The sequence below is a fragment of the Amblyomma mixtum genome, chromosome 10 (assembly GCF_055824585.1).
Source record: "Amblyomma mixtum isolate Tamu chromosome 10, ASM5582458v1, whole genome shotgun sequence".
NCBI classification, from domain to species: domain Eukaryota; kingdom Metazoa; phylum Arthropoda; class Arachnida; order Ixodida; family Ixodidae; genus Amblyomma; species Amblyomma mixtum.
Genome location: NC_143021.1, coordinates 150,223,875 through 150,236,565, shown reverse-complemented (window position 1 = coordinate 150,236,565; position 12,691 = coordinate 150,223,875). Strand labels below are relative to the sequence as shown.

Here is a 12,691-nt window from a genome sequence, read left to right as displayed (position 1 = left end):
CCACTGCGGGGGCTAACATTTCGCCTTTGTAACTCGCGGTATATATCTCAAGCCTCTAGAGCTCAGTATCTTCAAAAACACAGCTAATCGTCGTTTCTCGGTTGTAGAATGTAAAATTAGGATTTTGCCCCGTGCTGATGCCGTCGCTTTCTTTTGTTCTGATAAAAAGGGTATGATAAAAGAAAGCAGCCTGGAACGGATGGGGAACACTTCGTGTCTGCATGGCGACAACTTTTAACACCACTGCGACGTTGTGTTGCGACACAGTTGCTAGTGCTGCTTTTTGCGAGGAAGGAGCTACATGCGCTACATAAATTTTTGTCTTTTTCGGGCGCTATAAAAGGAAGCCTATGCGACGAGAGAATTTGTTACACCATTGATAGAGCCTGCCGAATCTGTCGTGCGCTTTTTGTGCAGCAACTGGTGTCAGAGTTTTTACTTTTGAGAGCCACAAACCAACCAGCTTGATAGGCGAATAAGCGCCCATCTGTCTTTCCTGGACATGGCTGAGAGAGAATTCTGTGCTGTTACATTCGCTTTGGTCGCTATTCGCTTTACGAAGAACACCTGTGCACCCTTCACAGCAGGCTGAATGCATAAGCACTGATCTCTCATTGGTTCTTCTATCCATATATCTGCAGGCTTACCTTCCTTTCCTGACATCTGTGTAGTAAAATCAGTTTAGGGAATTTAGACTGAGTATGTCGCAAGAACCTTTTTAGACTCCAAACTTGGACCTTACGCGTTAGGACCTGCCTTCGCGTGAAAGGTACGTTTGCGCCGTTATTAGTGGATTACTGCTGATGCGAGGAATAAGATACCATTGAAGGGTGAAAAGATTTGTGTTTTGTCGTGATCCTTTGTTTTTTGGGACATACTACCGCAGACACTTCAAATGGACATCGAGATCACGACTTACACTAGAAAAGTTCTGCCTATAATGCAATATTCCCGAATTCCGTGTCAACTTTTCACATTAATAAGACTGTTAAACGTATGAGAAAGAAGTTTGATGGATAACACGTAAAATCGCTGCATTCAATTTGTTGTGATGCGTGGTTCATCAGACGCGCGCTTTCCTGCGAAGGAGCAGGCAAGTTGCGCGCGCGTTCATGAGCGCGCGTTCATGCGAAGGAGCAGACAAGTTTCCAGGGGCGAACGCGGCGTTTATTCCCGCATGTTCGTCGGTGCGTGGCTGGCAGAGAATAACCCACCCGTATGTTGCGGCGTACGCCTTTTATTAGTTTTTGGCGCGCATGCGCATTAGCGACGGCGGTGGTGATAGCCGGACACCACATCCCTCCCCTATTATATCGGCTAATTTAACAAGCTAAACTCCAGCTTGATATCTGTCCGGTGGTCGACGGTCTCTGGTCAGGTAGCGTCTTGCACTCGCCGTATGGAACGCTTGCGAAGCGGCAGGACCACTGGTGGTAGGGGCGGAGGATGTCACTGGGTCGACGCTTGGTGGAAACGCCAGGAACTCGTCTCCCTCCTGGTTGGATGCCTCGCGGTCCGGATCCTTGGTCCGCGCGAGCAGCTGGTCCTTGTGACGACGCCAGGTGAAACTGCCTCTGGGTGTGGTAGCACGAACGGTAAAAGACAAAGGGCCGCACTGCCCCACAACAACACTAGGGACCCAGTTTGGTCTGCCTCAAAAATTGCTAGCCAGCACTTGGTCACCGACTGCTATGTCACGATCGCGACGTGGGCGAGCCACGGATTGCTTGAACTGATTATATGCAACCCTTCCTCCCACCGCTGGCTTGACAACATCGAGTCTATTTCGCAGCCGTCGTCCTAGTAGCAAGTTTGCTGGTGACTCAGTTTTTGTCGCATGGGGCGAGTTACGATAGGTAAGCAAAAACTTTTGAAGCCTCAGATGTAATGTGTCCGCTCCGCTAGACTTACGAAGAGCGTTTTTAAGTGGCTGAATGAAACGCTCTGCAAGCCCGTTTGAGCTGGGATGATACGGTGCAGTAAGCACGTGACGACAGCCCAATTCTTTCACAAAAAGTTTGAACTCTTCGGAAGTAAACTGCGGGTCGTTATCAGTGACCATGGTTTCTGGGAAACCAAACCACGCAAACAGCCCTCTCAGTTTGTCAACTGTAGCGTCCGAGGTAGTCGAGCGCATAACAAACACTTCCGACCACTTGGAATGCGCGTCCACGATTACAAGAAACATTGCGTTCAAAAAGGGGCCAGCAAGATCTCTAATGTTGGCCACGACCAAGGATGCAGGGGCGCTTTGCACGGCTCGGAACGCTGTTCTTGACAACTTACGCAGGCCTTGACAGGATGCTCGAGGTCCGCCTCGATGGACGGCCACCACACGTAGATGCGCGCCAGTTGCTTGCTGCGCACGATGCCTGGGTGCCCCTCGTAGAGTTCGTCCAGCAGCAAGTTGCGCAACTTTGCCGGCACGATCACTCGCATCCCGAACATGATGCAGCCTTGGTGAACTGTGAGCTCGTTGCGTCTGTCAAAAAAAGGCTTCGATTCTTTTTCAGTCACAGACGCCGGCCACCCCACGTTTATGAAATCTATCACTCTACAAAGCAAGGGGTCCCGAGATGTTGTTCGGGCAATGTCCTGGCTTGAAACTGGAATTTATTGCAACCGCAATGAATAAAAAGTTTCCTGCCTTTCTTGTGTTTCGTCTTTCACCACTGAGAGCGGCAGGCGCGAACAGAAATCGGCTTCAGCGTTCTCGCTTGATTTTCTGAAGATAAGCGAGTTCCGGTACGATGACAGTGTGACAGCCCAGCGCTGCAAACGCGCTGCTGCGATAGTCGGAATACCGGTTTTCGGGCCTAAGATTGTTTGAAGCGGTTTATGGTCGGTGACTAACGTGAACGAACGACCGAAAATGTAGAAATAAAACTTCTTCACACCAAATATTATTGCAAGGGCCTCTTTCTCAAGCTGGCTGTATTTCTTTTCGGCATCGGTCAAGGTACGTGAAGCGAAAGCGATTGCCTTTGTGCTTGCCGTCATCCGAAACAAGAGAAAGAACCGCGCCTAAACCATAGTGCGATGCGTCGCATGATAGCTGCAACGGTTTGCACGGGTCGTAGTGCGCCAAAATCGGCGGAGAGGCTAGCAGGCTCTTTATCTTGATGAAAGCTTCCTGGCAACGCTCATCCCAGCACCACGGGGCGTTTTTACGTAGCAGCCTGAAAAATGGTTGTGCCAGCGTTGTTAGGTTAGGAAGGAACTTGCCGTAGAGATTGACGACTTCCAGGAACGACTGCAGCTGCTGCGTGTTGTTGGGGGCTGGAGCCTTGAGGAGTGCGTCAACCTTCTCCGTCGTTGCCGAGATGCCTTGTGCGCTGATTCTGTGTCCGAGGTAGCGAAGGTCCTGTTGGAAAAACGAGCACTTGTCTTTCTTGACACGAACGCCTCTTTGAAAAAGTCGTTTTAACACAGCTTCCAGATTGTGAAATGCTCTTTGTCACTTTTACCAGTGACCAGAATGTCGTGTAGGTAGCAGCAAACGCCGTGCAAGCCCTTCTGCATGGTGTCAATTATTCTTTGGAAAATCTCAGGTGCGAACGAAATTCCAAACGCGAGTAGATTAGCAGCAAACAATCCTTTTCGCGTATTTAACGTGAGGTATTGTTTTGAGGACTCAGACATCACCACTTGCTGATAGGCCTGGCTGAGATCAATCATCGAGAAATGCTTACCCCCAGACAAGGCTGTGAACAGGTCGTCCACCTTTGGTAATGGGTAACGGTCGACGTCAAGGCACGGTTAACGGTCGTCTTGTAGTCGCCGCAAATCGGTATGCTACCATCTTGCTTGATTACGGGTACCGCAGGCGTAGCGAATTATGACGTCATAACCGACGATAATAATTCCCAGTTGTTCCATTTTGGCCTATTCAGCGTCGAAAGCTTTTTGCAACGTGAACGGAACATTCCTGGCTTTTAGGAATCTCGGCTTCATACCAGGTTTAAGAAAAAGTTCGGCGCGCTCTTCCGTTATCGCGCTTAACTTGTCTTTGAAAAGGGGTTTGTACTTCCCCAGCAATGCGTCAAGCCTCTTTTTAACGTTGATATGAGTAGAAGTGTCTGACCTTGTAATGTTGTTCAGGTTCCAGATTTTCGCCCACTCCAACCGGACGGCGCGGAGCCACTCCCGGCCCAGTAGAGGTGGTCCCTTGTGGTCTACGACGTAGAGTGGAAGAATTGCAGAATGGTCGCCTTGCTGCACGTTGTTGTGCCATAGAGGTGGTCCCGTTGCGCTCGCCACCCGTTTCGTGACTGAGCGTTGCCAGCTCTCTTAGCGGTAGCGAAGACTCCGAGTCAGGCGTCGGTGAAACTAAGAAAATGCTTTATACATTATGTACAGGGCATAATATAGTTCAACATCGGCACGGGGGCCGAGAGCTATACAACGCGGCTGTTCTCGCACAGCGACGATCAGCGAGACACCAGCACGTCACACCATCCGACTCCACTCGTGAGCAGCACTCGACTCACGGTGGGTCGGTCACTCGGTCACTCCGTCACACTCTTCCAAGCTGCAGCGTTGGGGCTTATATAGCCTGAGGAACGGTGGCCCCTCAGAACTGGCCAATCCAAAGGCAGCACTCGACGGCAGTCAGAAAGGACCAATCAGCGATAGCGCGGGCCAACCGCTTCAAATTTTGCCGCGCGCGGTGGCGTCCGGGAGAGAAGGAATCTGGCGCCTCGCTGTCTGGCCTCTTGCGACAGGTCCAGGCGTGTTGCTTGCAGATGCTTCTCCTTAGGACTCCGCTGCCGTACGGCGCAGCATCGTGGCTGTCAGGGAGCGTTAGGGCGCGTGCCTTGCGGCGCAGCACCAGGGCTTGTCAAAAGGGACGCTCGTAGGAGAAAGCGGCCGGCAGAATTGGAATCCGGGCGGGTTTCCCGGCATGACAGCATCCCCGCCATCAGATAAGGCGCCGGGAAGACGAGCTGCTTCCACGTGGCTCGGATGCCAGGCGCGCATCTTCGTCAGGCTCTTCCAAGTTCACGTCCAGTCCAGGTAGCTTCACGAGCACCAGGTCCCACTCGCAGGCCAGGAGCTCTGTTCACCTCGTTGTCGCCAAGGCACCTCGACCAGCTTCGCTGAGGTCGTTCCGATCCCCTTGCTTCTCACCACTGGTCATGGTTGGTCGTTCTGCAGACTACAAAACCGACCGGCAAAAGGCAACACCCAACACAAGCAAGTGCCCTCTGTCTCCCATCAAACACCAGACGAAGCCATAATCCAAATTAACCTAACTAAATTGATGTCCCCATTTATTCCCGCTGCAACAAGAGGCATGTGTACGATCTGGTACACAAGGTTCAAACAACCATTTTGCAAAGTATCAACACATCAAAATAGCAGGAGCACTTAATAATCAACAATAATAATGAAAATCAGATTGGTCCCCTTGAAATCGTTTGGACCGAAAACACACTGCTGAGGAAGCAAATGAGGTCATTCATTTTTGCCCCTTTCTTCCTTCGAACATGACAGTTTGTTGCAAAGCGAGAGAAGGTAAGTAACGAGGAGGTCACTGAAAGAAGCGAGGCCTAGAATGCACGACTTAGAGCATCGGCGTTCGCGTTCAACCTTCCCTTCTTATAGCGGACAATGAGATTTTGCAGTTGGAGGGTCCTGCTCCACCTCAGCAAACGACCGCTTTACTTAACCAGGCCAGAGGGCAATGGTCCGTTTCCACAACCAACTCAGAACCGGATACATAACAAGCCAGCTTCTGAACTGCCCACACAAGGCAGGCGCACTCTCTCTCCTCTGCCTCTTCCCTACAGCGTAGTTTGCAACTCAAATACAAAATTGGTCGTTCATGACCACTAGCATCATCTTGGCATAGCACCGCTTCCATTCCGCGATCGCTCGCGTAACATTCAAAGATGAAACCTTTCGGAAAGTCTGGTGCCGTTAGAACCGGCTTATGGCTCAAGGCTTGTTTCATCATTTGGAACGCATTCTCTTCCTGCGAGTCCCACGTCACCTTAACGGGCTCCGATTTTCGAAGCGCGTCTGTCAGCGGGTTGGCAAGGTCAGAGTAGTCTCTCACATAGTGTTGGTAATATCCAGCTAAACCTAAAAAAGCCCTTATATCCGTCTCAGCGGTTGGCCGGGGATAGTTTACAATAGCGGCTACCTTGATGTCGGAAGGTCTACGCCGGCCGCGCCCCACCACATGGCCCAAATAAGTCACTTCACTGTAACCTAGGTGACATTTAGCTGGTTTCACAGTACGGCCTGTCTCTTTCAACCTGCAAAATACGACTCGCAAGTGCTCGAGATGTTCTTCCCAAGTATCCGAAAAGATGGCAACATCGTCGAGGTATGGCAATGCAAACTCGCCCAAACTATGAAGCACTCTGTCCATCAGGCTAGAGAAACAATACGGCGCGTTTTTAAGTCCGAAGCTCAGCATGAGTGGGCGGAAGGTTCCGAACGGGGAAACGAACGCGGCGCAACGGCTAGCCCGTTCCGTAAGGGGTACTTGCCAATAGCCTCGCACGAGGTCCAGCGTAGATATATAATTTGACTTCGACACCGTCTCCACTCTTTCTTCTAGGTTCGGTATCGGATATGTCTGATCTCGGGTGATCGCGTTCAGACGCCGATAATCGACGCATGGCCTCGGATCCTTTCCCGGAACCTGGACAAGTATCAGGGGCGATGTGTAGTCGCTCTCACTTGGCACTATAACCCCCAAGTCACGCATGCGCTGAATCTCCTCAGCCATGATTTTTTTCTGCACGGGTGAACAACGATACGGTTTACTGCGGATCGGTTGCTAAGATGTTAGCTCGATGTCGTGCTCTAAGACCGCGGTCTTTCCGGGACGGTTCGAAAAAACCTCCTTAAACTCGGAAACTATTCCCTTTAAATCCTCCTTTTGGGTGGTACTTAGACGCGCGTCCAAAGTCAGCTGTTCCAACATTAGCTCTAAACCACAATCTTTCATGTCAGCTGTCGCCAGGATTTCCGCCCCTTCCTCATCGGCAGCATTTATCGTCATGCTTACAATCGCGTGACGCTGAATGTAGAGCTTCATCAAGTTGCTGTGATAAATTTTGTTGCGCCGTCTCCCTAATTTCACTTCGTAGTTGGTATCGGAAAGCTTCGATACAACCTTCGCGGGTCCTTCCCAGTGAACCTCGAGCTTGTTTTTCTTCGACGGACGCAGCAACATCACTTGACTACCTACTTCGAAGGTGCGTTTTTTTGCTGACTTGTCGTAATATCCCTTTGACAAGATTTGCGCCGCCTTCATGTGCCTCTCTACAATATCTTTTGTCTTCCCGAGCCTCTGAAGAAGGTCGAGGACGTAGGAGACTACATTTGGGTCGTCATCACTGCCTTTCCAAGACTCTCGCAACATGCGCAGCGGAGTTCTAAGGCTTCGGCCATACACGAGCTCCGCGGGGCTAAAGCCTGTGCTCTCATGGGGAGCAGACCTCAAGGCGAACATAGCGGCGGGAATGCAGGCCTCCCAGTCACAGTGACGCTCAAAGCACAGGGCTCTCAATATGCGCTTCAGCACCGAATGCATTCGCTCTACTGGATTAGATTGCGGGTGATGGATAGAACTGTGCACCACTTTAATGCAGCATCTTTCCAAAAAGGTAGAAGTTAGGCAGCTGGTGAAGACGCTGCCATTGTCGCACTGGATCTCAGAAGGGAACCCGACGCGTGCGAACATTGAGAGCAGAGCGTCCACGACCTGGGAAGAATTTAGCTCCTTAAGTGGTACCGCCTCCGGGAACTTGGTCGCGACGCACAGGGCCGTCAGAACATACCTACACCCGTTCGTTGATTCTGGCAAAGGACCTACAATATCAATTACCAGTAGCCGAAAAGGTTCTGTTATGACTGGCACTAACTTCATCGGCGCCTTCCACTTGTCAGTGGATTTGCCCACTCTCTGGCAGGTTTCGCAAGATCGCACGAATTGTTCGACGTCCTTCCAACAATACGGCCAATAAAACTCCTGAGCCAATCTAGCCTTGGTCTTTTTTAAGCCAAGATGCCCTGCCCACGCATTTTCGTGCGCGAGTTCCAGTAACTGACAGCGATATTTTCGAGGGATCAAAATCTGCTCATATTTGCGACCCTGCTTATCGGTGTAGCAGCGATACAATAAGCCAGATCTCTCGTAAAATGAAACCCTCTTTGTCTCCACTCCCAGTCTGACGCTCTTCATCAGATCGGCTATTGAGCAGTCTTGCTGCTGCTCGCGAATGAGCGTTTCCTTTTCAACTGCGGCCAGCTCCTGCCAGCTGGCGGAAACCGGAGCGAGTATGGAGCCCGCGTCGCCTAACTGCGGCGTCGTGTCTAGATCGCGGCTAGCAGGGCACGTATCACTCTCAGTCTCGTCCAAACCGCGCTCTCCCAAGCCAGTCTCCGAGCTCTGCATCTCCCGTGTCTGCCCGCCACTCAAGTTACCTTGATCGCTCCGCGTGCCGCACGGCTGTTCGTTCACCGACTCAAAGTCCAGTTCCCTCGACAGTTGGCGCGCTTTGGATCGCGTGAGGGCCATGTACGCCACGTCGGCAAAGAATGATTTGCCCTGATCCTTCAGCATCTGCTCCGAGCTATTTGAGAACAGGTAGGGAAAGTGCCCCGGAAGGGCGGCAGACACAGCGGCTTCTGTGTTAAGTTTTCCAAACTCTCCTTCAATGATGACCGCTGCGATCGGTAAGCAGACACTCTCATCCTCGGCCACTTGCCGTATCCAAGCGCATTCTCCTATAAAGTCACTAGAGGAGACGAAAGACGGGTGGACGACGTCCATAGTTGCTGCCGAGTCCCGAAGTGCTCTGCACTTCTTGCCGTTTACTTTAATTTCCTGCATGTATGGCTCCAACAGTCGCATGTTTTTGTTTGTTTCCCGTATCGTTGCAAAAGCAACTTTCTCTTGGCAGTTCGCCGCGATGTGCCCTTGCTTTTTGCAGTTGTGGCAGATTAACGGCTTCCGTTTTTCAAAAGAACGCGTCGCATCGTTTCGCTGCTTGGGACCATCGCTAGCATTCTGAGATGCATTCTGCCCTTCCTTCACAGTTTCTTTGGTAAGGGACTCGTCTTTCCGAAACTCGCGACGCTTGATTTGCTTCCGTTAGTCGGGCTTCCTTGAAAACCCGTCTCTCTTATCTGCTTTTTCTACACGCACTGCCCTGCTGTGCAAGCTGCGGCGGAGGTAATACTCTCCAGCTAATTCTGCTGCCTTGTCTAGCTTAACCTCCTTTAGCCTATCTTGCAGCCAGAGTTTGACATCCTCATCAATGCAACGGTAGAACTGTTCTAACGCGATGCATTCGACGACTTTATCGCGGTCGTCGTAAACCTCTTCGCCTTTCAGCCATTCAACCAGGTCGGCTTTTAGACGAAACGCGAAGTCAACATGTGACTCCCTGCCCTTCTGTGCATACCGGAACCTCTACCGGAAAGCTTCGGGCGACAGTTTGTACTTTCGCAATAGCGCCTCCTTCACATCACTGTAGCTCTCAAACGCCTCTTTCGATAAGCAAGTTATCACGTCAGATGCCTCCCCGGGAAGCAAGGCTAACAGATTCTGTGCCCAGAGGGATCGCTCAATACCATTCCGTTCGCACACGTGCTCAAATTTAACGAGGTATTTAGCCACATCCTCGCCGACTACAAAGGGCGGCAGTTGGTCGCGTATTTTTGGAGCGTTAGAGGGAACCGTCGTCGAAGCAAGACTAGGCGCTGGCGAGGTTTTTCGGAGCTCCAGCTCTTTCATTTTAACCTCGTGCTCTCTAAGCGCCTGGCGCTCTCGCATCTCTTTTTCTTTCATTTCCTCCTCGCGACGTTCCTTTTCTCTCTTTTCCTCCCGTTCACGCCTTTCATTGATATCAGCCCAGGCCTCTTCGGCTTCCTCAGCCGTCACGTCCGCAGTCCTCATGACCTCAAGGATCGCATTCTTTCTTTTTGTTGAGCCCAAATCAATGCCCAACTCCTCACAAATTTGGAGAAGTTCTTTAACCTTGTAACTCTCCATCGTTCACACTGCCTCTTGCTGTTTGCCCTTTTAGAAACTACTTGCCGTACACTACTATATCGCTACTAGTTCGGTACGCGCAAGAATTTCACACACTGCCTTGTTTACCCCTTCAGCATCCCTTGGTTTTCAAAACACTCTTCCTAGGCTTGAAACACACAAGGTTAACGCAATGCTACACCAATTCTTTCTCTAAGCTACTATAACCTGTTTTAGAGAAAGTCTGGCGTTTGAGGAAAACTTCAGGCACTCACCGCGCCGAGGTAGCTGATGTCGGTCGATCCCATAGCTGCCATCCAATGTTGTGCCATAGAGGTGGTCCCGTTGCGCTCGCCACCCGTTTCGTGACTGAGCGTTGCCAGCTCTCTTAGCGGTAGCGAAGACTCCGAGTCAGGCGTCGGTGGACTAAGAAAATGCTTTATACATTATGTACAGGGCATAATATAGTTCAACATCGGCACGGGGGCCGAGAGCTATACAACGCGACTGTTCTCGCACAGCGACGATCAGCGAGACACCAGCACGTCACACCATCAGACTCCACTCGTGAGCAGCACTCGACTCACGGTGGGTCGGTCACTCGGTCACTCCGTCACACTCTTCCAAGCTGCAGCGTTGGGGCTTATATAGCCTGAGGAACGGTGGCCCCTCAGAACTGGCCAATCCAAAGGCAGCACTCGACGGCAGTCCGAAAGGACCAATCAGCGATCGCGCGGGCCAACCGCTTCAAATTTTGCCGCGCGCGGTGGCGTCCGGGAGAGAAGGAATCTGGCGCCTCGCTGTCTGGCCTCTTGCGACAGGTCCAGGCGTGTTGCTTGCAGATGCTTCTCCTTAGGACTGCGCTGCCGTACGGCGCAGCATCGTGGCTTGTCAGGGAGCGTTAGGGCGCGTGCCTTGCGGCGCAGCACCAGGGCTTGTCAAAAGGGACGCTCGTAGGAGAAAGCGGCCGGCAGAATTGGAATCCGGGCGGGTTTCCCGGCATTACAACGTTGACCGAAGAGACGCCCTGGGGTCGTATCAGTGTTCCTGTGTAGGTACGAAGTTTAACTGTAGTAGGCTCCAGTACAGCCGAAGGAAAGAGCTGACGGAACTGCATCTTTGACATGACGGAAAGAGCCGCTCCCGTGACCTACTCCATGTTCACCAAGACGCCGTTGATGGTCATCAGTACGGTGACAGGGTCGCACTGAGCTGCGGACACGCCGTTAAGACTGAGGGTCGAAGCTTTTCGAGACACAACTGTCGGCATCTTGACATTCTTTGTCACTTGCTTTTTCTTGGAAAAAATCTTACCACTGCTTCTGAAGGCTCTCTGGATATGCCCCTTTTTGTTGCAACTGAAACAGGTGGCGTCCAAGTGAGGGCATGCTTCACTCGTGTGTTTTGGCGAACCACAGCGAAAACAGCTTTTGCGTGTTTTCTGCGCTTCAGCCTGCATCTTGTGCACATCGCTGACTGCGGCGTCGGTGCCGCGTGCTTCAGCAGCACACTTTTTAGCCGCTTCCATTGCAAGAGCCCTCTCCACCGCTTTCTGGAAAGTAAGCTTGCTGTCTTCCATGAAAAGCACTCGCTGAATGTCTTCTCGTAGCAGGCCACACACGAAGCGGTCCCGAAGGGACTCGTCAAGGGCGCTTCCAAACTCGCACGTTTGCGACAGTTTACGAAGCTCGGCAACATAACTAGATATGGACTCGCTTTCTCGTTGGCACCTCCGGTGAAACTTGGCCCGTTCTCCAATGACGGACGGCTTCGGAGACAGGTGGTCGCTGAAAAATTTCTTTGGGGACATCGAAATTTTTCGTAGAAGGCAGGTCGGGAGCAGTTAATGACTTCCACAACCCGTAGGTCTTCGGACCGATAATGCTCAAAAAGGCGTGTACCTTGTCACCGTCGGGTACTCGGTTGACAATCAGGAACGACGTAAGCCGCTCTTCGTACGAAGCCCAATCGCTGGCGGACTCGTCGAAGGGTTCCAGTTGGCCCAGTCGCCCAGCGAAGTGCGTCACTTCTGCCTCGGCCCCAGTCATCACGACAGTCACCGGTTCTGCACACTGCAAAAACGATAGTTTTCTTCACGGAGTGAAATTCGGAAACACTTGCCTTCCAAAACTGAAGAACGCCGTCTTCTATCCCGTCCTCGTCGCCAGTTGTTGTGATGCGTGGTTCATAAGAGGCGCGCGTTCATGAGCGCGCGTTCATGCGAAGGAGCAGACAAGTTTCCAGGGGCGAACGCGGCGGTTATTCCCGCATGTTCGTCGGTGCGTGGCTGGCCGAGAATAACCCACCCGTAAGTTGCGGCGCACGCCTTTTATTAGTTTTTGGCGCGCATGCGCATTAGCGACGGCGGCGGTGATAGCCGGACACCCCACAATGAGTTCGCTGCTCCGTGAACACTGCATTAAAGCTCAGGAGTTACATGGTGCCCAAGTTCAGAACTATGACTGGTTGCTCCTTGGCTTGAGTGCCTTCCGGAATATTGATGTGCGGGCGGAGTAAGGCAGCTATGGTGGCGTGAGGCCGTATACCGAGGTCTCTGATTTCTACCCGGTCACGTAAGCCACGAATAAGATCAGGGAACTTGCATGCAACATTGCATGCAACAAAGTAAAAAGAAGCATGGCAGATGGCCACGTAGCCTAAGGCATCGGGAAACGAAACTTCTCTTGTGCGCCG

The 12,691-nt window shown here is 51.8% G+C and overlaps 1 protein-coding gene and 1 pseudogene across 1 annotated transcript; both read right to left on the bottom strand.

Moving 5' to 3' along the window:
* Positions 1-1,241: 1,241 nt before the first annotated feature.
* Positions 1,242-12,309, bottom strand: LOC149327347 (uncharacterized). Its single transcript, XM_089564852.1, has 7 exons — positions 11,163-12,309; positions 11,004-11,129; positions 4,085-4,215; positions 3,226-3,364; positions 2,287-2,415; positions 1,760-1,800; positions 1,242-1,649 (listed from the first exon to the last, which is right to left on the bottom strand). Exons 1-7 carry the CDS (start codon positions 11,805-11,807, stop codon positions 1,331-1,333), a joined length of 1,530 nt encoding a protein of 509 aa, XP_089420978.1. The 5' UTR covers positions 11,808-12,309; the 3' UTR covers positions 1,242-1,330.
* LOC149327348 (uncharacterized) lies at positions 6,228-10,402 on the bottom strand (annotated as a pseudogene).
* Positions 12,310-12,691: the final 382 nt, after the last annotated feature.

Coding starts and splice junctions, on each gene's coding strand:
- LOC149327347 (XM_089564852.1), bottom strand. CDS start 11,807: ATGTCCCCAAAGAAATTTTTCAGCGACCACCTGTCTCCGAAGCCGTCC. Junction 11,130..11,162: donor TGACCATCAACGGCGTCTTG/GTGAACATGGAG, acceptor GGAGCGGCTCTT/TCCGTCATGTCAAAGATGCA. Junction 4,216..11,003: donor GCGTCTCTTCGGTCAACGTT/GTAATGCCGGGA, acceptor AACAACGTGCAG/CAAGGCGACCATTCTGCAAT.